Source organism: Mycteria americana, chromosome 9 (genome assembly GCF_035582795.1).
Source record: "Mycteria americana isolate JAX WOST 10 ecotype Jacksonville Zoo and Gardens chromosome 9, USCA_MyAme_1.0, whole genome shotgun sequence".
Taxonomy (NCBI): Eukaryota; Metazoa; Chordata; class Aves; order Ciconiiformes; family Ciconiidae; genus Mycteria; species Mycteria americana.
In genome coordinates, this window is record NC_134373.1 from 38,338,879 (window position 1) to 38,366,300 (window position 27,422).

Below are 27,422 nucleotides of genomic sequence, written 5' to 3' on the forward strand. Positions count from 1 at the left end.
TGTTTTACCTCCGCAATATCACAGTTCATCTTCATTTAAAGAAACTGCTGTGTTTTGTATTCTTTAATATCTCTAAACAGGTATGACTTTTTTGTGATTGTCAAAACTGAATGCTGTGATCATCTGTGTGTGCTTAAGGTTTGGGGTTTGTTTTTTTTTCCCTACTGCTTGGTATGTGTTGGGGAATTATTAATCCATAAGTAATGCATGTGATTAAGTGAATAAATATATAATGCATGTGTAGGCAATGCCCTCTTGTGCTCTAGGGTGGCTACTGTCCTACAGGACTGTTGGAGTTCATATGCTTTGTCCCACAGCAAGTAAGGTTTCCGCTTCCAAGATATATCGTTACTATGTTCTATAAGGTTTTAATAAATACAAAGCTTGTTTACATGGTATATATGTTTAGTATATCATGTACAGTCACTGAATTTCTGAAACATAATCATTGTGTTCATGCAGATCATTAGATGTTTCATTTCTATAGTCTTGTTTACTTCTTGGCAACCTAAAGCTAATTTAAAAGCAAGTTATGTTTGTTTGTGAAAAGTTATCTAGCTTTATCAGGATCCGAAGAGAAATTCTAATGGGCACAAAGAAGAGAGTAGACCATTCAATCATTCTTTCACCATTTAAAATAAACAAAATTACACACTGTACTACAGCTTCCAGACTACATAATGAAAAAGTGCAGATACCATCTTCATCGATTAAGTAGAACCAAAAAAGTTCATAGAAAATAGATTGCTCATTTTCACGCTACAAACGAATATGTTGTTTGCAATTTTAACAAATTTAAAGGTGTGTTATTTCAGCAGCATTGTTGTAAATTGTACCGTAGTGCAGTTTCTTTTTCATAAAAATACCTTACAAATGGTCAGTCAAAAGTCATCAGCAAAAGAAAAACCCAGAAAACAATCAACCAAACAAAAAACAGAGGTAATGCTGATGCCAAAACAATTATAATACTGTTGGTACATAGAAAAGTAATCCTTATATTTTATACATTTATACAGAGTATAAAAGGTAACAGCAGATTATGCCACAGTCTCCCTTATCCCAATATCTATTTTCTTTGGAAGGAGTTCTCTTCTTTCATCAACACTTGCTAAGGAGTTTCGACAGTTTTGTCCATCCATGTATAACTTTGCATATACTGGATTGGCGTAATTTGTTGGCTGCAGAGAAATTAAGCATACATTAGATCAGTCGGATTAAACCAAAATAAATGTTTATGGAAATGGAAATGGTTTTGTTAAAGCAAGAACAAGTACACATAAAATATAATTGGACATATTTAATAGATACCTGGACTTCTGCAAACCTGATAATGAGTTAATTATTTAGTTAAAAATTAAACTCATGATGAGACATGCTATTAAAATAATCAATGACATGACATGCAGCATATTATGATATTAAAACCATAAAAACAATGACAAAAATTAAAACGAAAACCTTGAAAAATGTCTCTGAAGTTGACTTGTCCACCTTATTACACTGGAAGATTTCAGAATAGATATGAAGAAGTTTATAGAGAAGGTGCACTGTGAGACCATGTGACAAGTTTAACAGTAGAAAACTGCAACCAACAGTTTCCATATATTACCTGTTCTAAGACATCAGCATCCCATCAATAGCTGACCATGTTTTCGAATTCTGTGGCCCAAATATACAACATGATTTGACCAAAAATTCAATACTTTCGTAACGTAAATTAAACTTTAATAATAAACCAGCATAACTGTTATTATATCATAGTAGTTACAGATTGAGAAGTATTTTCTCAACAATTTTGGTAGTTTGGACTGTAATGAAAAAAATCTATTGAAATGAGTGGTACTTCAGTAAGGCCAAGTCCATTTGTAATTCTGCAAAGCACTTCAGTGTATGAGAAATCTCCTGAGTCTGACAGCACAGAAGGATGTGTAACATGGACAAAAACTTGCTCTCCTATCACTCATGCTAAGGAGAAAGCACTACCCAAGGTTTATCATGTAAACGTCTCCACTAATTCCTTCACACTTTGTGCCTTTACCGTCTCCTAGAAGACCTTTGCTATCCAACTAGATGTTCAGCTTTTTCCCTACAATAGCTGGAAAGGGTACCTTGTGGCCAAAATCTTCCCCTTTCTTATAACTAATGAAACAGCACAGCTTTGCTTTCAGAAATACTGAGTGGAACACCAGGAAGCTATAAAATAGGTAAATTAAGTTGTTTGGTGTACGTAAGAAGTGGCTAAACTTTAAATTACCCGAAACAGAAGTGGGTAGGTTTTCTTGACTTGCAAATATCCTGAGTACCCCCTGGGTAACAAGGAATGACAGATGTCTAGAATCTTACTTCTTCCTTTCCCTGTTGATCAATACCATTTCTGAGCCCAGGATTCAGATATTCCTTAGGCTGCTAGCTACGGCAGTTACTCATTTAGTTAGTTAAAAGCTGCCTATTCCATTCATTACAGATGACAAAGCGACTGCCTGGTGTTTCACCTTTCCTGGAATGGAGGCAGAAAAAGGTGAGTCACATTTATTTAAAAAATAAGAAAGAAAGAAAGAAGCAGCTACTCTTCTATATTAATGGAAGATAAATATGCAATCAACTGCTGTAGCAATTTATGAGAGCAAACTCTCAGTTATACCTGTCTTTACATTTGTCATAATGATTATAATCAGAAATTTAGGAAAACAGAAATTTAGTTTTATTGCAATTGACAGGACTTTTTATTCCATTGACAATCATTATTAAGGATGATAACCACAACAGAACAGAGACACTTGGCATCTATATAGTGCCTTATGGAGTTATTAAAATTATATATAATAGTAGGGTCTGTCTCATGAAACCTCTTTGAGTGGGTACTGATAGCATAATGCAGCACAGTGAGGTACCGAAAGTAACTGGAGTGACTTGAATAGCAAGACTTAATGTTAGAGATGGGCTTTCCTCATCCACGGTTTTGTGCTCCATCAGAAATATCATACCCTATCCAAATTGTTAAACTGCCAAATACAACATATTACAACCATGCAAGAACGCAAATGGCACAAAAGATGAATATATATATATATATATACACTGAGGCACATGAAAATGAATGTCATATTGATGTCCCTTCTTAATATTTTAAATTTCAATGTTTGCAAACATCATGCTAAATTGTAGTCAAAATCTGATGTTTTAAAAGTAACTATTTTATAATAAAAATTGATTGAAAGCGGAACAATCAAAAATGCATTGCAAATATTAAAGGAAATTGTTCATTTTAGTGTGTATCAAATTCATCCATAATAAAAGGACTTGTTTTCATTTATTTGGGAACTTCTTTCCATTTGATAAACTTCACTAAATGCCTGTAATCACATATAAATTGCAAATATATCAAGATACATGGCTGTGAATGCTATGGTAAAGTTATATAATGTTATGGAAAAGCATCACATTGCTTACTGCTTTCGCATTTCTTTGCAAAGACACATTGGTGGTTTTAGATCATGTTACAATGATGGGTACAGATGAAATTTTGTATGCAGAGAGGAACCCTTTATTTCAAATAGAAAACGTAGTATTTACTGTCATTCTTCTTGCCATTAAAAGAAGAAAAACAGAATTAAAAACAAACAGAAAATGCCTCTATTCAAAAATGACAGACAAACTTTCTTTAGAAAGGGGCTGTGGTGGAATGAAATGGATTTGAATCATCATTTCTCACCCCTGTTGACAGTGGTCCTTTCAAGTCAGAGTTTAGGTAGATTGATGGAGCTGTGTGGGGAAGCTTGAATGCAGTGGGCCCTCCCCCTATGTATCTGGCCTGTATAAACAGAAAATTTTAGTTTCTGTGCTAATAGAGCGTTTTCCATGTGTACTTATCAACACTGTTAAATAAACAGTGCACCGATTTAAAACATTTGAGAGTGATCTACAATAAAAAAAAAAAATCTACTCACAGGTATTCTTCAGCATGAAAAATCCTTGCATTCAATAAGAGAATAAAATTCAGCACTTTAAAATCATTTTCCATTAAGGATTAGAGCCAGACTTCACAATAAGCATGGGCTCAGTTACTCTTCCTCCAGTGAGTAACTCCATTTTCAGCTTACCTCTTGTATTCAGCACACTGACTATGGGATTCAGCGATGACATTCCTAGAGCTAACGGTAATCCAGTTATTGCTTTGTCAGAAATGCCACAGAATGATGGCTGCCCTTTGGTGTATGTCTGATTACGGAGCTCTAGGAAAGATATCGCAGCATTACCCCGTTCATCCCATGTCACATCACTCAGGGAGTTCAATCACTGAAGAGTGGTGCTGCAGAAGCGACAGCATCTTTTACAAGAAAATGATAATACTTACTAGCTTTGTGTAAACATTTAATCTATCTATCCAGCCAGGACTCTGAATTCTTTATGCCTTTGGAAGTTTTCATATATGAAATAAGTTAGTCTCATATGTATGCGTATACTCTTTCACGCTTCAAACGGTAGACTGTACAATAATATATTTCCATTCGGTATTTGCGACTGGACGAAAAAGATAGGTTGCGATTTGGCAACTTAAGGCAGATGTGTCTATGTCAAAAAAACTCATTTCATACTTTAGGTCTAACTCTATTTTGGTAAAATACAGGCACTAGGAAAAATGTCCGTCAGCAAGCATCAGACTGCAAAACAGCTGTTAATATATACATGACATTTATTCTATGAAATTTAACTTGCTTTTATATTCATTAACTAAATCTAAATGTCATTGTTTTATGTTTCTATTAATTACATTTAAAGTCGAAACATTTGTAAGACATAAAATAAGTTGTGGTTTTGCCACTAGAAAAAGAAAAAAATTACCTTTTCTGCATTTACAGTAAAATCTGAGGCTAAAAGACCACCTTCACTGTGATCATGGCCCACCTCATACATGTTATATGACGGATTGCCAATTTCTACATTGATTCCTCCATTTATAATGGGTTGTCTTCTGATAGTTTTTGTCCTATAATTCATAAACACAAAAAAAAGCTAGTGACTTTTCAACTCGTTTCTTGGATGCTTCATCCCAAAATAGTACAAATTTTATTTTATTTCTCTTTAATCATTTAGACCAACAGGATGAAAAAGTGTTTCCTGCAGAGACAATCAGAAAATCCTTCCATTTTCCAAACAAAGTAGCAATCTGAGTCTATGTGTAGATCTCACATAAGCTGGAAGTAGCTTTTTATTGTTTTTCTCCGATTGGCTGTAGTGGTATGAATTCATACAAAGTGCTCACTCGTTGTCTATAACCCGGACTCCCCCCTGTTATTGCCAGATTTCCCTCACTTCCCAAGGAAAGCCTGGCAAACTCATTGCAGATTCCCTGCAGTAATGAAGATGGAGCGAACATGAGTCATGTTCCCTCGCTCACTCATTTCACTTCCATTTGAAATCAGTTGCCCAAAGTCAGTTGTAATCTGAGGACAAGCAAATGGTTTCATTACGATGCATTAAAAATGTATGAACTTCTCATAGTTCCAGTTTGTATTCCCTGCCAGTGGTTATTGGAAAGCTGAAGTTGAACTTGAATTTTTTCAAACTTTAATAAAAGATAGAGTCTTATTTTTAACCTTGAATTAGATATCAGTAAAGATAAGTGATTGAGTTGAATTGTTTCAGTTGCTGAATTCATTTCTTTCAGCTAAGGAGGTGATTTTAGTCTGAGCAATTGAAATAATCTCAAGAGGGTAATTTTTCCCAATGCAATATGTTTTCTAGAATTACAAGGGAATAATAGGGAGGTCACAGTCAGGATGATAATAGTCGAGTCCTCTTGTTTGGTTGAGAAAAATGGAGTCAGTGTCTGAAATCCAATACACTAAAGCATCTGTATTTTTCAGAAATGGCATAGAAAAAATATTTCCTAAAATAAGCACTTATCTGTAGCGTACAAGTGTTGGACATCTATACCTGGTTTAATACTTGACCGTCTTCTTTGAAGAGATGAAAAAACCCCTAAAATACATTTTCAATGTAATTTTAAGAAAAAAAAAAAGTTCTTTACTGATGTTAGTTCTATTTCTCTACTGAAGATCTATTATTTAACAAGTTGTTCTCAATAACTTAAAACAATTTACAGACCAGCAACTGGTTTCAGAATTTGGCTATCACTAAACTTGGTTTTTAGGTACAGCAGCATGTAATGACATCCAGGGAGCGTGGCAGGGTCAGCGTTACTAACAGTACGGCCAGGGAATGTATTTATCTTGATGGATTTAGAAATTAATGCTTACTACTTAGCACCAGAGTTTGCAGGAGAGATGCTATGTATGATGCTAGATGCTAGTAACTTAAAAGATTCTTTTAGTCTGGAGGACTGAAATAGTCTCATAAATGGTCACATTTACAGAAACAGTAGATTCATCACTTATTTCTAAAGGACTTTACAAAAGAAGACGTTATCTTGGTTTCAGAGGTGGGGTAACAAGCCCCAGGAGAAAGGAAGACAGCTACTCAAGACCAACCAGCAGGCCAACTACAGGCCTGAAGTAAATGGTTTGCTGTCTGATTCCCACTCCAGGTCTTCCCTAGTTAGTCATGTCCTTATTACTAGGAATCTTTCCTTGTTAAATCTGCATCACCACTAATATCACATCCTTGTTTCTCTGAACATGAGAAAGTTAGCAGCTCTCTCAGGTGTCTGCATACAGTAGAAACACTCCTCTTTCCCCGCCACCCAACATGGCCTTTGAAGAAATGGCCAAAGTCAAAACGTCTACTACACTCACACTGTCTACTACACTGAATAAATTCATTATCAGCTCTAAGGCAGCTAAATTCAAGAGAACGAAGATTCACTGTTCAGTGCTGGAATTTGGCTTCCTATGCAAGATACTAAAGAAATACATAATGGAGACAAGGCTTGGGACTCTACAGTAGATACTTTGAACATTGCTTACATCTTCACTATAACTTATATAAAATTGAAAAGAACTAATCAAAATAAATACATTCAAGTGAACTGTAACTAGAAACTGGAAATTCTGCACAGGCTCTATCTGAAAGTATTTATAGACATGAACAACATTAATTACATGGTTCCAATGAAATACATTAATTCTGTTTGCTAAGTTCACTAAGTCTCTGGATAAAATTATTAACACTTATATAGTGTTGGCAGGATTGAGCAAACTGGATAAGAAAAGAGCTACATTTTCTTATGTAGTGTATGTGGAATATAAGTCTAAATAATAGACATGTTTGTTCCAGCAAGAACCAAAACATAACTAACTCACTGCATCCAGAAACAAGTTTTGGGTTGTTTGTTGTGGTTTTTCTTTTTTTTAATATCTGCCTAACATATATAAAGTGAATTTTTTCTATCAAAAAGATACACATACTTTAAAGATTTACTTTTTTTCTTCATACATCAATATAAAATTACTTACCTTCGTTTCCTTTTGCAAAGAAATAGTCCAATTACCAGAGTAGTGATCAAGGTCACCAGTAAAACAAGGGGAACAATGATTGCAATGCTTCCTAAAACAGGAAAAGGAAATTGGATACTCACTGAATTGAATACTCAATTGAATACTTATTGAATACTCACAGCTACATCTAATAATTTCTTCACAGCTGTAAAACAGTTAAATTAATTTAAAAAGAATAATTTACCTCATCAACAAATGCAATTTCATGTGATGAGTTTCACTGATTTGAGATTTTAATGTTGATCAATAAAAAAAAAAAATCATTACAGATAATGGTGTACACACAAGTACTCCGACCAACAAATCAGAAGCTTCCTCTTTCCGGATACCAATATACTTTGGACTAATTCCCTGCCCTCAGTTGCAGTGATACCTTATGAAGGTGTGCGGAATTGCTGAACAATTTGGATTGGAGTGGCATGGCCACTGACTTTAACTGCCACCATCATCTTCAGCAGTTTATTTAAGTCACACAACTATTAATTTAAAATATCCAGTAGGCATGGCTCTCATTGAAGAATTCCATTATTAGCATTTATATATATTTATTACTTTTATTTGCGGGAAAATGAAAAGTAGTAAGCAATATTCATTTCTAGATGGGTGGTGCATTCCTGCATTTTACTGCATTGTACTCGAGAGCCAATAATTTTGTTATGTTGATATAGGCAATCAAGGAGACTACAATAATGCTTAATGTAGCAGAAAAACAGTGCACAGATCAGACAGCGATGTTAAAGGAGAGGAGGGAACAGGGAAGAAGAAAATGGGCTTCACATTATTTTGGCAGATAACTTCACTGAAATGAGACTACCTGCAAAAATAAGGTCAGCAATTGTACCCTTCTAAGAATTTCTCAGCTTTAGTGTAAGTACCTGGCAATAAAGAAATACATGCAACAAATAATTTTATGTTATAAAAACTGGCCCTTATAAACTGCAGGGCTCCAGTATAAAGCCAATGTGGAATGACATGCTTTCCTTTAATATCACAATCCTTAACTAGTGGAAAACAAAAATATTGCTGGTTGTTTCATTGGTTACATTTATTGATTTATTAAAAAAATAAGCTGTTGGCAGTCTCTGCTCTACATTAAACACAGTCTAACTACAGAATTGAAAAAGATACCTTGAATTCTGCCTGAAGGCTTACTGAAAGCCAAGTCAGGTTGTCAGAGGCCCGAAATGAAGTACTACTGAATAAAAACTTGAAGCATCCCAAGTTCACTTCAGCTTATGAAGATTCAGCATGTAAAGGACATTACAAGAATGCTATTTTAAGATTTATATATAAGATTAATATAATGCTATTTAACATTTGATAAATAACTGGATGAAGTTCTACTTAGGAGGAAAAAAAAAAAAAAAAAGGTTCATTTTGTCTTGGCAGGTAAACGTTCAAGAAAAAAGCTTGAAAACCCGCCCACTGGCCATGAATTGCCATCTGGTGACCACGATGCAGACTGGGGTCTAAGAGCAGGCACAAGACAAACACTGATTTCCCAAATCGTAGCAGGTATTCCCTCAACTTGAGATACTGATCTAGGTTCTGGCTGCTTTTTTGCCTGTTTCCAGCTTGTAAGTGTTATTTCACTCGTCTGGATCGCTAGGAAGATTTCATCTAAGCATCAAGCTGACCTGAATAGTGGGCGATTCATTTTACTGCTCCAGTTGGGTTAAATGTGACCAAGAGACGTACAGCAGGGTACCATCAGCGTACTCAATGCACCACAGGGAACCTTGTACAGTTTAAACTGCCAATGGTGTAGCAATACCATCCTTTTATGCTTACAGACATGTTTAAAAAAAATATGACAGGAGCTATTCTTACTTTCAGGATGATTTTCACAGTAGGTAAAATTCAAACCTCTGTAGACAGCCAATGCAAAAGTTATGAACTACTTACAAGTCTATTTTTGATGCTTTCAGTAGAACTGAAATGGTCAGAGGTCTCGTACTAGTTCTCTGCACAGCAGTGATATCACCAAGCACTTGCGACTTGATATGCTTTCTTTAAGAAAAGTGCAGGCTAGCCCTTGAAGCAGTGAGTGTATAGCATATGGCTTGCATCCAAACCACCTCATGAAACACTGAATGTCAATCAAAAAGTCGAGAGAGATCTACATTTGTTTTTTTTTTTTTTTTTTTAAATACAGGTAACCAGCACATTTCATGACACAAACTCACATCCTAAAATATCACCAGGTTAAAATTTCTAAACTGAGGCAAATTTGGCAAGTGATAGCAGTTATTTGAAGTACTTACTTGTACTGATATTGTCAGACTTGCTGCTTTTGGGAGCTGGCCTCTCACACTGTGTGCCTGACCAGTTGGCTGAACATCTAAAAGGATCCAATTAAGATGGTAAAGTTAATAGATGTCAGCCATTAACACACTAACCCATTAAAGAGACCACCAGCATCTTCTCAAGAGCTACACGAATGACAACGGTGATTGTACAAAATAAACAATAAGCTTCATGGAAGGAGTCAGCAGTACTCTGCCATGGCACGCACAACATTCTGAGTATGTTTTTAGTTTAAAACTATAGCTTTGTATCTTCAATTCCTGTTATTATCACTGCAATCTTCATTCCAGAGTCCTTTTCTAAAATTCTTGAATAATAAACCAACGGGCATAATCAACGGTATATTAACATCCTATTAAACCAACTACCACCTACAATGCAATAATAAAGGAACACTTGAGCTGGATCCACGCATAGCCAACTTAGTCCAGCAAGGCTTATTTGCTAAGGCGCTTCATTTGCACCGTATTATTTTAGGGTCAGCTTTGATCTAGAAGCTCTAACAGCCACGTCCATATCGCACAAAGCATATCTGACTGGACACAACCTACTACACGCAGCCAGTAACCCGCAGCATCCACAGCAATTGGCTCCTTCCACAGTTCTGCTGTCCCCCATTGTTCTGGATAATGCAAAGTTTACTGTAGAATAATTCTTACAGACCTGGTTGTAATAATTTACTTGAACAATCAAGACCTATCTTTGACTAATATTCACAAGTTAACCGAGGTTCCCCTTTTCTTTGCTTTCAGATTTAAACGTTTTCCTGAAAATTCTACAATTTAATGGCTTCAGCTTTTCGAATTTTGAACTATATAACTAGAGACGTATTTGCAGAAATATATATGTGTATGTGTGTAAGCAGGTGTGAGAGTTAGAGCACGAAGAGCTGTCCTGAAGGGACAGGAGTATCTCCTGGCTTCAGAGGGCCCTGAACACTGTTTATGTTCAGAACATATGCTTCATGAGCCAGGTGCCTGGATGAGTACACAGTTATTCTGCTATAATTTGCTTGTGTGAATATCAATATGCAAATATTAGCTCAGTTGGGACTCAGAATGCTCTCCACGCATACAAGCAAACACAAGGAGTCCATGTATGCGGACTCAGCAAATCCATCAAAAATGGAAACAAATACCTGAATGAAATTCAATTGCTTATTCATCCTGCTGTAAATATGATTAAGTTTACTACAGAACCTCAAACTCTCCTTGTGGAAACGGCAGGAAGCAGTCACTTTTCATCTGCCTCTGTTGCATATTGTGCAATGAATCATATTTTTTCTAAGTATTTTTGAATTATTTATGAATTTTAACGTGGGTTATCTTTAGGAAAGTGCAATAGAGCACTATGTTGCATGCAGTTCTAAGAACTACCGTTATCTGATGCCTTTCTAAGGATTTAACAAATTGCAGAGTTTAGCGGTGGACATGCTTACTGACTGACATTGTTCTATAATGCAAAAAGGTTTGGAAAGGTACAAAATATTCCAGACACAAATTGTGGAATTCTTACAGGAGAGCCCTAGGCAGCTCTGCTGGTGATGCTTTTGATCGTTTTGTCTTTGCAGAGCACTGCAGAAGAAAGGCTAGTTTCTCTCTTTGCTCCGAAGCCTATTTAGCACAATCCAACACTCAGATTAATCTCTTTACTGGGTTTCATATTAAGTTTGAACGTTTTTGGGGGGAACTAACTTCATTTTTGGTGGGATAGGTTATGAAGGTGCTTAACTCAAACTCTACAGAGGTAAGGCACAGATGGTTTTTAAAAACATGTTTATTAATTGATAGTTGATTCAAAAATTTTCACACAATAGATAAATTGCATTACAATTTAGAAGTTCTTAATGTTTATTGAAATAAGTTTGTTTACTCAAATAAACATGGTAAATACACACTTAAACTTCCTCACTGCAAAGGAACCCCCCTATGACTAATTCATTATACACATTATGGTTCACAATGATATATTTTAAAAATGAACCCAACTGACATTTCCACTCCTGCACCACTTTAGCACATTCTAAGTCACACAGAACACACGATTTTAATCTTTTAAAAGATGCGTCTGTTCCATTTTTTTACAGATGTCTTTTTAGCAATTATATCAACTGGAGATGATTACACTGACAGCCTACCTTACTAAGGTACTATTCAAGGAACTGGTTTTTTCAAAAGATCACTATTCAACATATGGCTGCAAAATAAGTATCTCCGTTCTTGCAGAGAAACACCATAAAACTTTATACTTCGAATATCCTACTGGGATCCAAACTGTTGGCATGTGACAACCATGAAATAAAGTCTTTATATTTCTTACTGGAAGTTTTGCATCATTGCTGTTGGGGATTCAGCTCATGTGATTAAAGCTTGTTATGAGAGGCAATTTTCATTTAATACTACAGTATTGAAAGGGAAAGATTTCTCTGAGAGTTAGACATATCTTAACTTTGTACCTAAATCCGTATATTGAAGGTTTCAAATGCTTCTGCTAAGGGAATCATTACTATAAATCTGTCTTAAAACAGTTTAAAGAATATAAGATAGTGAGACTAGCAAAAGAATCACTATGAAGCATGCAAGTATAAGCTTATGAGAAAATTGTGTATAATGTACAATTATGCTCTTCAAAATCTTACAGCAGATATGACACCACAATAGCTGGTGAAGACAGAAATCCTACAGCTATATATGTAGTAAACAGAGGAACAAATTAAGGTAAGAATATTAGCGGTTTTTTACTTATCTTGGCATTTTAATTGTAAAAGTCAGAAATATTGAAACACTTCTGAGGCATTTGATAAAAGTCTCATAAAAACATGATAGCTAGTTGCCACTTCATTTTCATTTTTTCCAAATGCTTGCTGTCGCCAACAAACTTCAAGGGGACTGAAGCTGACAGGATGGCAGTCATTTCCTTCTATACTCAGAGGTAAAATGATTGCCCTTTTATGGTCCAGCAAGCTAGTAAAGACTTGTCTTGGGCAGACAGAATAGAAAAAGAAATAAAACCCAGGGGAAAGGTATGTTGTCTGCAAGGGAATTTGACACAGAAAATTAGCCATGAGCAGGCACATGAATAATGATGGGGTTGGGACATGGACAATTATTCATGTAGGAACATGGGAAACGAGCAGGTCTTAACCAGTTTCAACTGTCTTCAGGTACCATAGACAGAAATTGTTCTTAATAATAACATTTTCTGATATTAGGACATTTAAACTCAGACTTCTCAGTACCTAGCATGGGAACTGGCTTCTGGTTCAATTTGATGCACAGTATTTTGTACCTTTCCAAATCGTTTGGTACCAGGAGCACTGTCAATAGTTGTATGGTCAGAGATAGGACATTTGCAGTATGGGCAAACAACATTAACAAAGCAGAACTACACAAAGCCACTGCTTTCATTGAAAACATTCATATTATCAACAACTACGAAGAAAGAACAGTCATAATGTCTGATTTGAGCTACACATAAACAAATACAGATGGAAACAGATGGGGAGCTTGACAGTGAAGGCAGGCTGGAGTCAGCTGAGGGGTGCAAGGTGCTACAGTGAACATCTTAAGTGGCAAATCCCCCGTTCCCAACAGAGTCGGTGAACAAATCAAAGAGCAATAGTATCACAGAGAACGCCAATATAACAACTGAAAGCGAATGTAATAAATAAAGGTTGCACGCAGTCTGCTGCCAAGGTCATTAATAAAACTATGCTACCGCTCTCTCTGTTACAATTGAGCTCTACATTTAGAAAGAGATGACTGCTTGGGAAACACGTTCTGAGATACAGAATGCCTACGCGATACGAATTATTTATTTCGAGGAAACAGTATTACAGATGAGAGAAGTTTCAAAAACTTTAAACTGCAATTATAAAGGTGCCCCACTTGTCATGAAGAATATTTAGAATTGATGTATTTACATTTCAGAGACTGATCCTGCTGTTGTTACAGAATCTATTCATGAGAGAAAATGTCTCTCTCCTCTATTTTTGTAAAACCCTTACAGGTCAGTGCACTGAAACACTCTAAACTCAATTATACGGGCACTTGACCAAAAGAAACCATTTCACTATGAAATGTCTGAACAAATAGAAAAAAATAGTAAAAAGGCTAATTCGGTGGCAGTGTGCAATTTTTTTTTGTTTCTCTTTTTTTCCCTTTTTTTTGTGCCACAGGCATTGTCATAAAAATATAATATAGCAGGCATAATATGCAGTTAAAAGTGTTTTTGTAGACAACTGCTTTCCAACTCAATATACCAGTGCGTATCAAAAAAATGACAGAAAGCAGCATTGAAAGATTAGTCTAGAAGGTATAACAGAATCTGTGAAACAGTCATTACAAAATAGAGGTGGAAGGGGAATTGAAAATGTTTCTTACCTATAAATGATATTTCTTCATTATACAAAGTAATTTTCTAACTTTGCTTTTCTTTTTAGTCATGGCATAGATAGTAATGTATAGTAAAACATCCTGATAAAATTATCCAGCCTCACTATTTTAAGAACACTTACATTAAAATTCCACTGGAACATGTCTTATAATTAATATTAAAACTATGTGTAAAATGAGAGAAGAGGACATCTGGATTATAGTTATTTACTATCTGTATTAAATTGCATTGAAAGACAGAAATCAAAATAATCCCCCTTTCCCCCCCAAACTCTGTAGGATCACATAGGATGAAAAAATCCTTGCACTAAACTCAATCACTAAACTATTTCTTATAATAAATTTAGCAATACTTTTGGAAATACGCTTTCTTCATACAGGGAGCTGGTATTATAGTTATACCCACAGATAAACCCTCAAGGATACAAAGAACTTTCATAACAATGAAAGACCAAAAAACCCACCCCAGCTTTGATCAATAGCACATTTTGTACCTTCTCCTATATAGTAGGGTTTAATTATTTTCAAATAATAATTTTTCCTTAATATTTTATACAAGAACAGACCACATTTTCATACTTTTGCCTAATGAGCATCACTTGGTATCTTTATAAGGAAAACAAAGTGAAAGACTTTGATGTAGAAGCTAAGGGACAGAAACTCTATGTTACTTGAAAATGAAATACAGATTATTTTGCAATCCAATAAATTAAGAATAGGAAAATTGCATAATCCAAAAGCAGGCAAAACAACAGAAAATTACTTCTGAGGAACCCAAAGAACCTTATATTTAGTAACAACATACATGTGAAAATAAAATGTGACTTTAAACATGAATTTAATTTGTGCATGACATTACTATACACAAATCATCATTCATAGTTGCTGCATGGTGTTCACTACAAAGGAACAAGTCTTCAGATGCAACTCAGCTTCTATCATCCCAAGGTAAGAAAAAGAAGTAATTGAGGGTCATTAAACTTCATGTTATTAGCAATATGTGTACAGTACATATGCTATACAAGTATTAATATTATTAACAGAGTAAATATATCAAGTTAAGCATGTCTAGATGACTACTACTGTAGCTGAAATTATACTGAGCAACAAAGCAAAAGGAAAAGAATAGATTGAGGTGGTAAAAATGGGAACAGAATGAGAAATGACTGGATCAATAGGTATAGGACAAATCACGTTTTTCTCTCCTTCTCATAGAGGCAAAGTAAGCAGTGATGTACAGCAGCAGCTACTATGCAAGTTCTATCCGAACAATTTTAAACTCATGGACAAAGGATATCTGCATTACAGCCTAGCTAGTAAATGTTCAATGAAAAATATACATACTCCTCTTTTCCAAGGTCTTGTCACTTCTTCCTTTGACAACCATTCTTCAAACATCTGTTTGCATTTAATTCTTGAACTAATACCAGTTTGCGATACTGACTGAATGAAAGATCTTCTATAATATAAAGTTATAACCTGCTGATTTTGTTCAAATTCAAGACATTTATAACAAAGGTATTCTTAGGTGAAAAAGAAAGGTCTCAAAGAACTAGCATAACACTGTGAAATTCCTGTTGTAATTGGGTAGCTCGTTAAATATACCCTAGGAAATCATATGGAAAACATCTATTGAAAGATACCTGATAAAATTTTCTGTTCTCTGACTTAAACTGCCTGTCATGGTTACAATTTGCCTTCTACTCTAGGGCAGTCCGCTCAATGCTGCAATTGTTCTACGCTGCGGTAGCTTTTTCTACTCAAGCTTCAGAAAATGCCAGTCAGGGGATTGCATGGTGCAGTCTCGTTCTTGTCCACAACTGGACTATGGGTGTATCTTGACCTTTTTTTGATCAGAGGTCTGCCATAGTTATGACTTTTACATTTACTTATGTGCTTGCATGTACTTACAGTACTTGTACAAGTCATGCATATACTTACATAAAAACTGTTCATATTTGAGGATTTCTCAACACAAAAGGAATGTCAAGAGGGAGGTATAGCATCACAGGAATATGAGCTGGAGGGAAGTTCCTCCAACAAGAGGTATGCACTCTTTTCTTTCCGATTGCCATGACAAACACACGTAGACGTGCGCACACGCGCGTACACACACACACACACACACACAGTGTCTCTCTCCAACCTACTGGAAATAAAGCTGGCGAGAACATCTCTCTTGTTTCTTTCACTCCTGTAGGAATTATTTATTTATCCACGTCTCCCAAGTTCAAGCTCCTTGTTATCACTTTTAAGAAATTTCACAACTTTTTCTCTCCCCATTTATTCACTATTGTCTTTAACATATTACTCTGCCAAAATTCTCAGTTTAGAAATGAAGTAATTTATTCTTTCTTCACCTTTCACTTTTCAGTTTCTTCTGCTACCAGTTATGCTTTCTGTCAAGCTCCTGTATGGTATGTGCCTTTTAATTAATCTGAAAGACCACTGATTTCTCTATCTAATTTGCTCTCAAAGTCATGCATCTGCTTACTGCAAGCAATTAAACTATCCAGGATGACTTATTCTTCATTATAGAAGAAATGATGTTCGTTCTAACGTAGAAATACAACACATACAACCTGAAGCCCTCTGAACAGTCAACACATCTAGCCACAGGCAACTAATTTAATGCTGTACATTGTCCTCTGAATTTCTCTCTCTGTTTCTGATGACACCTAGGAAACAGAGGCTCCGAACCGTAGATACACAGAATTGCACACACCTCTATGCAGATAGGAACCTAAGAAGGAATAAAGTACCATCCTCTTCATTAGCCAGGATAATATAATCTTACTTGTGTCACCTTAAAGTCCTCAGCCACAGTCATACAGCATTGCTCAAAAGCTCATTAGAGCATTTAAAAACTCTCTTTAAATTTAGTTGGTTTTAGTTAAGGATCAATATGATTTATATCTTTTACTGGTTTTGACTGTAAACTTATAACAGAAACTATCCTTCATTATATTTCTATAATACCTAGTCTAAGGGGGTTATGATTGATCACATTTAATTGCAGATGCTAATCATAATACTACTACTACAAACAGACCACATCTAGGTGCAGATGCAAATAATAATAGTAACACAAATTAAAAGATGGAATTATAGCAACCTATAGTTACAGTGAACGTATAAAAGAAAAAAAGGTGAGAGAGGGTAATATTCTGTACTACAGAAATTGATAGAGCACTGCCTATGTAACAACCCATAACAATCTTGTGTACCTCAAAGTTTTAACTTTTTTCCAACTGTCTTCATTGGTAAAGTAACAACCTATAATCTCTCCCTAAACCTTGCTCCTCTTGCATGAATGTATATGCAGTTAGGTAATTAGTGAGAAGGAAAGAGAGGGGCAAATAAAGGTAATTATTAAAACAAAAGACAGACTGATAGAACAGATGGAACTGACAGTTTGTGAAATAAATACAAAAAGCATTTCTTGATTATTTCCCATCTGAATCTGATCTCCTGATCATTCTGTTTTCGACGGATTTGTGAAGTTACTGGTGCAATTCAGACATATCTCATATGCTTCTGGTGTTATACACATCACCTCCGCCCCAACCCATTAGTGAGTAGTACTAAAGATATCCTTAAAAAACTTAGTATGTGAATACTAAAAAGATAGTAACTATATGCAAGATAAAAGACACCCTCAGTGGTACTTTTTTCAGAAAAGGTCAGTACCTCAAATTTTAACATTCTGATATTAAAATATCTCGCAACCTTTGTTATTGAGCAAGAAGGACAATAACGGGATGGGGGGGAGAATGTTCTTTCTATTCCTAAAAATAATGCTAAGAATTAATAATCTAGATTGCATGGGACCTTATATCCAAAGAGATATCACAGTATATTTTGTATCTTTTAGAACCTGACAGAGCATTCATTGAAACTGGAGACCAACTTCACAAAACCTTCCTTTTTTGGCGGCTTATATGCAGCCACAGTGAGGCCTTAATTAATTCCTAAACTGGTTAGGTGAAAAGCACAACTTCTATTTCCAATGTGCACCTAATATTTACTGCATTCAGGTTTAAAAACAACTTGAGATAGGAAGAGAAAATAAAAATGTTCCCTAACAGTACAGGTTGGTAAAAGGAGAGTATGTAGAGTATGTTCTTATAGTTCCTCTTATAGTTCCTCTGTATAATTATGGCTTTAAGATTGCCCTTCAGAACAGATAAATCTTATTCTCTGTTGTCTTTACTGAATGATAATAAGGGCTTGATTATGTATAAAGTTTGCATTCTCAGCTGATCCAGCTGTAAGAGAGAGAGAGAGGAGTTCTTGCTGAATGACAATAAACCCAGCCATTTCCTATTTCTTCTAAAAATCACCCACCCGTGAATTGGAGACTGGTTAAGAACAATGTTAGCCCTTAGATAAGTGTCTCTCGGAGACCAGAGACAGATATCATACATAGCATGGCCAGACATGCAGGTTGGAGGGATAAACCATTTTCTCTAACAGCGGAGCAGAACATACAGAGAAAATCTTCGAGACTCCTGTTTGCTGCCGCAATGACTCTTGTGAAGCACGGGATTACTTCATTCCTTCCTGAGGTCTTCTACTTGCCAGTATCAGGCTGGTAAAACTATAAACAAGCTCCAGTTAAGAACTAATTTGGTGCCAGAAAAACACAAGGTATTGGGAACAACTGGAGCCTGAACTGAGCTTGGCAAGGAGAACTGAGACATACGGAGTTACGCTTCTTCCTCTCTATCACTGCAACTGTCTTCAACTCCATCAAACAACTCCTATTTGCTTCTCTTCCCTTTCCTCCAAGCCACCTTGCCTTTGTATAAAAAAGAAACAGTTTAGAAGATTCTCTTAACAATTCCTAGACCCAGGCAGTGGTGGCCATACTAACCCAACAATCAGTCTAAAGAGACAACAGGAACACTAGTTCTATCTATACTTATATCCTGAATGTGAAGAAGGGAATTCTGTACTTATGTATGACACACGGAGATACAAACTGTTCCAAGCAATGATGTCCCACACTAATACTGATCAACAGACCCACTCTATACTCTTCAAAGTTTAAGAAGCGGCAGTTAGAAGACTAACCAATGGATTTATGATAGCTCAACTCATACAGTTTCATCGCTTGAGAACACTGACAAAGGACATATTTTTTTTTTTAAATTAGAAGATTATTCACCATACCTAGTCACTGTCATTGATACCCACCAGACAACCACAGCACATCCCCACAGCATTTTATGTTTTCATAAACCATGCATTTAAATGAGATAAGATTAAAGCTGTTGGAGTTTCATATTTTATCCCAAGTCTGGTTCCTTGGCTTGTGATTTCAATTCTGACTTTTGCATCAAAATTGTTGAGTTGTGACTGGTATTTCATATCTCTGTGTATGTCTGCCTTACAGCATTTTCAAAGACTAAGGTCGTTTCTTTCCCTGATGAGGATTAAAATTTTCTTTTTAAGAAATAGACCTAAAATCCTTCAGAGAAATACAGCATACAAATGTATCTATTTTATACTTTTTTTTTTTTTATTAGAGGAGAAGTCAAAGTTATGATGTAGCTCCCATAGTTTTGTTTAACAGTTTCTATTTTACAGCATTATTTCCATAAAGTTATCAACGAGACTTATGAATACAGGCTTAACTCCTGAAGTGGTAGCTAAATAGCTCTTCTGTTCCTTTCCCGGTACAGATAAGAAATAGGAAGTCAGTTTTGGACTACAGAACATGTGCAGCGTCACTGTTTGCTAAACTTCATGCTGTGTAGGATTAAATCTCAAAATATGAACAATAAAAGCCAAGCGGCATTTTCATTATTTTCAATTCACTTATTAAAAATAAAGCTTTTTATTTCTTCCTCCAATGATATAGGTACTCCAAAAGTATGTTTAAATATACTCATCAGTGCAGCTATCAAAGGGTAAGTGTGTATTACAGAAACGAGCCCCCAGATTAAATATATATTGTGAAATGTATGTGAATGTGCATGACTTGAACCAATGAACTGTGGCCTGAAATGATGTCACAGAATGTGCAGCATTAAGTGGAAGGTTAAACCTACTTGCATCTCGGTTCATTAAACGCAGTTAAAGTGCAAATTCCCTCATTCTGACAGTAGTAATCACAAGGGTTCACTTTCTGGTCACAGCGCTGACTTTTAAACCCCACAGAGCATCTGCAGAATTTCAGTAAAATAGACCTATATAAATATTCTACCTTTTGCTGAACAGATTTTAAACGCATTATATAAAATGATGGCAAGACACACACACATACACAGGCACACACCCACAGATAACAAAATTCATACTCTGTTTTTCATGGAAGGTCCAATCTGACTGTACTGAAAAGTTTGTTCATCAGCCTTGATCAAACATTTTTAAAACAATGAGCCTATACTAACTGATGGGTTCAGAAAGCTAACATTCTTAACAAAGTATTATTGTCAAATGTATTATACATTTGTATTGATCAATCCAGAGTGCAATGGCCTTAAAAATGTTCATGACTGTTTTCTTAGCGTTGCTAACAGTGTTGGCAGATGCTGCAGCATTTATGTATTGTAAATCCATACACAAATTAATGTATGAAACTTGTTTTCCTTGAGATGCTATGGTGTTCCACATGAATTTGAAAAAGAGTAAGCCAAAGTTTTATAAGGAAAAACAAAGGAAGAATCACAAGCTTCCAAAATAGTCATTCTAGGTGTTTAAGCAAATGAATCAACAGACTTATATTTGTGCCTTCCTTATTATAGCTGTGATATTCTCCTTTTGCTGAGATTTATGAGTCTCTCTAGTCCTCAACTAAAGACATTTAAGGAGATACAAATAACAGGTAAAAAGGGCTGGATCAAAATAATAACGAAAAAGAGACATAGGCACTTAAAGCATTTTCACCTGAACAAGGACTACCATGCAGAACTGCATTCCATGGTCTCTAACCCCAAAGCTGCAAACACCTATAGACAACTTCTTTTCAATAGTACAGCAACTACAGTTTTGCCCCTTTGCACATTCAGAAGTGCCTGAGCTCTCACAGGGAGGAACAGTTGATCCGTCTCTTACACTGGTCAGACCAGAAAATCTAGGCGTTTCTCTATGTAACTGCCTTGAGAGTCTGAATACAACAAGCACCCTCTTTTAAGATCACCTACCTCATACACACCAACAGAATGAAGGGATGGCTGTATCTGTATTTACAAAGTTGTAATGCCAGATCCCTTTGGACAACAACTTACTTGTGTCGCCCTGGAAATGAGACACTCGAGTCCAGTTCTCTCTTCCAACACCTCATATGTTCCTGGAGGATGCTCTGACCTCCAGGTTGTTCTGAGAAGTGGAAGACTATTCCACAGTGAAGCTTTTCAGCAGTGCAGAAAAGATCGGATCGTTTATCAGGCAAAAGTAAAAAAACACGGAGTACGACTAGGTAGCTCAGTGTAAGTGAGAGCAGGAAAGAAATTAATTTTTTGCTACAGTGATTACTTCTGTATTTTATATTTAACAGCTGAAAAAGAAGATACACCATAGCTCTCAAGAAAGGACTAGAATGTAGGCTTTTCTACATCTTAAGACAGTACTTCACCGTCTAGACTACAGAATCACATTTCCTTTGGTATTTGATGTCTGGACTTAAGAAAAGCATCCTGAATTATTCTCTCAACCATGTTGCAGGAGGGAGAGAGGAATCGCACCACAGAACAGCTAAGCTACCGTGGGCAGTGTGAAGGTTAGGGCAGAAACAAGAGATACATGAGCATATCCTCAGCCCCATAAAGGAAATAAACACTTGACATTATTCTTCCTATTCTCTAGCCATCAGAAGGAGTGTATCGCCCCCACCTCTGACCACCTTTATAGGAGGAAAGACTTAATCCACCTTTGAGAAGCAGGGGAGATCAACCATTCTGTACCCCCTGATTCCATTCCAAAACAAATGCCTAAATGGGCTTTAGATCTGGCCTGAAATTATTAGAAGTCTCAAAAGATATATCTTTGTATCTATATGCATTCACAATACATGCCTTAGTTATACCTTTCAATACACATAGTGCAAAAAGGTAGACAAAGTATCGGCTTACAGAAATAGCTAGAAAAGGTGCTGTGAGTTACGACTGCAACCAGCACATTATACATCCTAGAGAGATCAAAAATACAGACACATGCATAATACTTTTATTATTTGTTGGCACACAGATATTTTAATGATCTACACAACGCAGGATACTCACAGACAGACAGGTATATTTGTCTCTGGGTCCAGCTGACATGTACCACCGTTGTAACAGTAGCCATCACATAACTGACAGGTAGAGGCAATCTTTCCATTAGTGCAACTGTCATGGTTAACAAAAAATACAAATAGCAATCAGTATTTTATTAAATCTGGTGAATTCCTTTATAATTACCTATATGTTAAAAAATTGATTTTATAAGATGTGTAAGATCTAATGGTTGCAAGAATTCTAGGTTTCCACCTTGAAAAGCTAGCATGGGCAGTGAGCTTTTTACGCAAAATATTTTCAATCTTTCCTTTTATGAAAATAAACTGTTATTATATGAAATAATCACTCGGCAGATAGCAGCACATCTTAGTACATGCGCTTTCATTAGTATACAATACGTCTCCATCGCTGTCAGAGATACTGCAGAAAGAACAAATTTCAACAGTGTGGTAAAACTCCACTGTTAACTTTATCAAATATTCCAGTTTTTCCAAGTGAAGACCCATTCAGTCTCCTGCCACATTATGCTTCCCCCAGTGAGGAGTGCTCCAAAAGTTGGTTTAAAAAGGCAGGAGCCAGTGGGTTTTGCGTGGGCAGGAGCCACACAAAGGAACTGTTCTGATGTGACTGGTTCAGGGACTAGCCACTGTGTAAGAGAAGGATATTGCAATATAATCGCCATAAAATATATAATTTTGACCGTAACCACCCCACACACACACACACTTACTTGCATACTATGTCATTACTGTCCTTGTTTATTATGCAATGTCCCCCATGGCATCTGACACACTTGTCCACTTCACATTTTGGACCTTCAAACCGTACTGGACAGACACATTCTACGCTCCCGTCATCAGAAATAGTACATGACTCAGAATTCACACAATAATGGTGGCAAACATCTGCAAGCAACATGAAAGCTAGTTACTAAAAGACATTAAGGAGTATCATAGAAAAAATAATACCTTACTTTCCTATGTTTTAAAAGATACTATAATAAAAACACAACGATGAATGAAGCTGGTGGCTCACTGGCAACTACAGGAATCAAGAATATCCCGTAAACAGATACGTAATATATTAATGATATAGTCTTGAGAAGTGAAATAGAAGGATAAACTTACAAGAGATTTTTTTTTTCCTTCTAGATGTCTAACCATTTATGGCATCATCCCACATAATATAAAGACTACTGATGAGAAAAGCAGAGCAATGTTAATGTATTTAATGGGACATTGGCTGAATAAAAATCTTCTGATACCTTCACATTACCATTAACAGCATTATGCTAAACTGAAATGGAAATAGTATTTTGAAATAATTAAGTTTTATTTTCATTTATCCACATATTAAAATTTCATGAATTTCTAATAATAATATATAAAGACATAATCCATAAGTTCTACAAAAAACTACATCATGCTTATCTTTATAGACTGTGCAAGATCCCATTATCTTTTTTAACTGCTTAAGTGCCAGCAGGACGGAGATTTCAAGTAGTGAATTCTTTAACTCTTTAGCAGCGCCAGTAACTGTCTCATTTTTTTCATACCCCTTTAAAAAAAACAGGTTGCCTAACTGAAGAGGCTTCCAGAGCTACTATATACTGGTAATCTTAACATTTTGGTTCATTTTTATTTATGTGGTAGTGACAACTTTTTTTTTTTTTTTAAGTCATCATTTAAGCTCCTTACTGGAGCCAAATCATTCAAAGTCTCTATTTCTCTCTGTTTCTACTACTTTCTCCAGTTCTGTGTAGTTCACATGTTGTGTTGAGCTTTTGGTGGTGTTCCTGATGGACAGATGAAGTAATTGATATATAAGACGTATCAATTCTGAACTATGCATCTGCATTAGCTTGGAGTTAACCTGATCCATATTAATAAAATATTACCTTTCTGACAAAACTAAAAAATTCAAGCCCTTTGAAGCTCAGGATGTGGCTAAGGGTGAGGCAGTAGCAGCTAGAGGTAGGGCATTATCAAGCTGTTCACTAGAGAAAGAAACCTTGGCCAGCTGGCAACCTCAGCCTTGAGTCTGGAAGTGTAAACTCTCAAGCTGCCGTTTGACTGGGGGCACGTCGTAAGCAGCAAATTGGAGACTACCAAAATTGATATATTTTACTGAATATATTTAGGACGGATGATTTGTGAGAGCATCTCATAAAATGGGAAATATTTTGTTTATCCTTCTCTGTGCTCAGTTTTTCCACATCGCAGAGAAGTATGTACTGACTGCCGTGCCATTGGTACTCACCGTGCTGGAAGAGTTCTGCTAAAGGACAAAACACGACTGTTGGAGGAGTTATTTCTGTTTGATTATTCGTTATATGCCTCCACCTATCTATGCAGGCTGTAGACTCATCTCCTTATGGAATCACTACTGAGCAACCAGAGAGGCTTAAAAGACACTAAATGAAGTAGTTCATTGTTTGCCGTTCCCCAGTTCAAGGTACAGAATGGTAATTTGCAGCAGGGGGCCTGTTTTTTGAACAAAAACTACCGTAGTTTGAAAGCTAATATTGAGAGACATTTTATGAAAAAAGCATTGCAAGGGAGAAATGTTTCCATGCACATTAGGACAAAAAAAAAACCCAACCCAAAACCTAGGAATAGGAACTTCATACTCTAAAACAATTATTGGTTTTTAGTATTGATTGTAGTCACAAACACCTTTAATCTTCTGCTGTATCTAAAATGCATACGCTACATTTGGACTGAAATGACACGAAAATAATTCTTTTTTTTTTTCCCCCCGCTAAAGAAAGGAATTTCAGTTTCAGGGAAAGTAACAGCTTGTGAGATCACTATATCCACTTTGAATGATTGTAACTGCGTGAAAACGTTTTCTATTTTTTAGGTTGTTTGGGTCTTAAATGATACAAGAAATGAACTTTAACTAGTCTGTATGTTTTATTTCAGGAATTTAAAATAGGGAGTTATATTCAAATACATCAAATTCATGTGCATATAACAACATGCACGATGTTAGTAGAATTCTATGTAAATTCATTCACTTAAATTTATTTGAGCAGTGCCAGTGCCTTGACACGGAGCACACATTTTGGTTATTAGCCCTTATGTGAACTAATCACAGGAGAAACTCTGCATTGGGTAATTGGAGACTATAAGTACGAGGAAAATAAGGTCTTTGCAATCTGGCAATACTGCAAGTAAATGTCTTCTGCCTGCCATAAAAAACACTAATAATATTTTCAGCTTGGGAGCATGAGTAAAATACCTATGCACATTCACGTATCATCCTTTGCATATGAACTAGTTTCAATCACATCATAGAAAGACTGAAAAAGATATCTTAGAGGCAACCAATCTTTGCAATAATGCTATATTAATATATTCCAACAGGCATACAAAGTGAATGTGATTAATAAAGCAAAAAACATACATATGTGTGAATAAAGCAAAAAATCATAGATGTGAATTTATTAACTGTAAACCTGTACAATTTCATAGAACTGTTATTGTCCACAAAAAAAAATACTCTAGAAGATTTAAGACTCTTTTTTTCCTAAAAGTATTACAGATTAAATAAAAAAAAAGCTTAATTTTATTTTGTATTTTATAATGTGTTCGAGTCTCTGTATTGTGGCATTTTTCCAAAGTGTCAGCAGACAATCCAAATCTGATAATAAGCACTGTTTAAAAAGTACCCCTAAATTTACATTTAAATTAATTCTTTAAAAAAAAAAAAAAAAAAAAAAGATGTTTGCAGAAGCATTCAACTAGAAACAATTTATTTGGTTTTGGGTAAGCCTCAAGTAAATATTTTTTCTTAATCTGTGTGTCTGTCTGTGCATGATTTATGTACTATACTGTTTTCAAATACCCAATTGTGTTTGCAGATAGTTATTTGTGGATCCACGCAGTTTGTTTAATACCAAGTGGGAGAGAATCACAATTACTGCCGGTTTTCCATTCAAAGATTTCAATTTATTTCATAGTCTTCCAACTGGAAATACATTCAGTTTACTTCAGTACAAAGCCTATTTAAGATACACACTAACCCTTTCCTTGTTTGACAGACCTTTCACTAAAACTAAATACTTTTTGTATCTTGCAGATAATTCTAAACCAGACCTTTATAACAGCTAATTTCCCTTCCATTTTGTTGAAATCTAGCCTTCTTCAGCAAATTCACTGAATTATGTACAAAGGAGATGATGGCTTTCGCACTTAATGTTCTATTCGATAACAAGCACTATGACAGTCCTCTATTTTAGAATGTTATAGTCAAAGCAAAGCAGGAGCAGAAAAAAGGAGATTAAAAAACCCAAGTAATTCTGATCTCAGAAAAATAACCAGTTTTAGGTTAGGGTTGCTAGTGAGTCATCATGTTGAAGAGACATGAGGAAGACAAACTGTAATTTTGAAACGAGTGACCAAAAGAAGAAATTTGAGATTATGTTCAAATGTCTTGAGTCACTGGAAAACAGATAATGGTGATCCATGCTAAGAGAAAGCATGGATAGAAAAGAAAGATAAATGGAGTAAGAAAAGAAGGCCCATTGGTTGATAATCTTCTTTCCCCTCTCCTCTGTAAAAGAAGTACAAATTTAAGGAAAGTACTAAAAAGCGAGAAGAGCAAGGAAACCTTTGGAAAACAGTATCTCAATGAGAAGAGACTGATGGGTCAGTGGAAAGGCAAACTATGGAGAACCTCAGATGCAGAGGATAGAACCTAAGTCCTGAGAATTAAACAAGAGTAATACTGAGAAATCCTGATTTTTCAATACTAGAAGGAGGCAGAAACCATACTGAAAGTCATCTTAGACTTAGTAAGATGAAGGAATATAGAGGCATGAAACTCAAAAGTCAATATGGTGCTTACTGAGGTTAGAACTAAAAATGAAAGGTAAAGTAGCAGTTGGAAATACAAGTGATGGTCTGCGAAGATAAAAGATACCACAGAAATTCTTTAACCAACTACGTCAATTTGCTATGTTTAGGTATTCCACCAGCATAAGATAACAAATATGAGAAGCTGAAGTATATAAATTTAACACAATTATCTCATTTCTA

The 27,422-nt window shown here is 35.7% G+C and overlaps 1 protein-coding gene across 1 annotated transcript in view; it reads right to left on the reverse strand.

The window, feature by feature from the left end:
* Positions 1–1,037: 1,037 nt before the first annotated feature.
* LRP1B (LDL receptor related protein 1B) overlaps positions 1,038–27,422 on the reverse strand; it is a 482,733-nt gene continuing 456,348 nt past the window's right edge. The window contains exons 84-90 of the mRNA XM_075511235.1: positions 23,111–23,285; positions 22,387–22,491; positions 9,722–9,798; positions 7,416–7,506; positions 4,843–4,987; positions 3,713–3,811; positions 1,038–1,178 (exon numbers count right to left, since the gene is read on the reverse strand). Of these exons, the coding sequence (XP_075367350.1) occupies positions 1,038–1,178; positions 3,713–3,811; positions 4,843–4,987; positions 7,416–7,506; positions 9,722–9,798; positions 22,387–22,491; positions 23,111–23,285 (833 nt within the window). The remainder of the gene's footprint in view (positions 1,179–3,712; positions 3,812–4,842; positions 4,988–7,415; positions 7,507–9,721; positions 9,799–22,386; positions 22,492–23,110; positions 23,286–27,422) is intronic.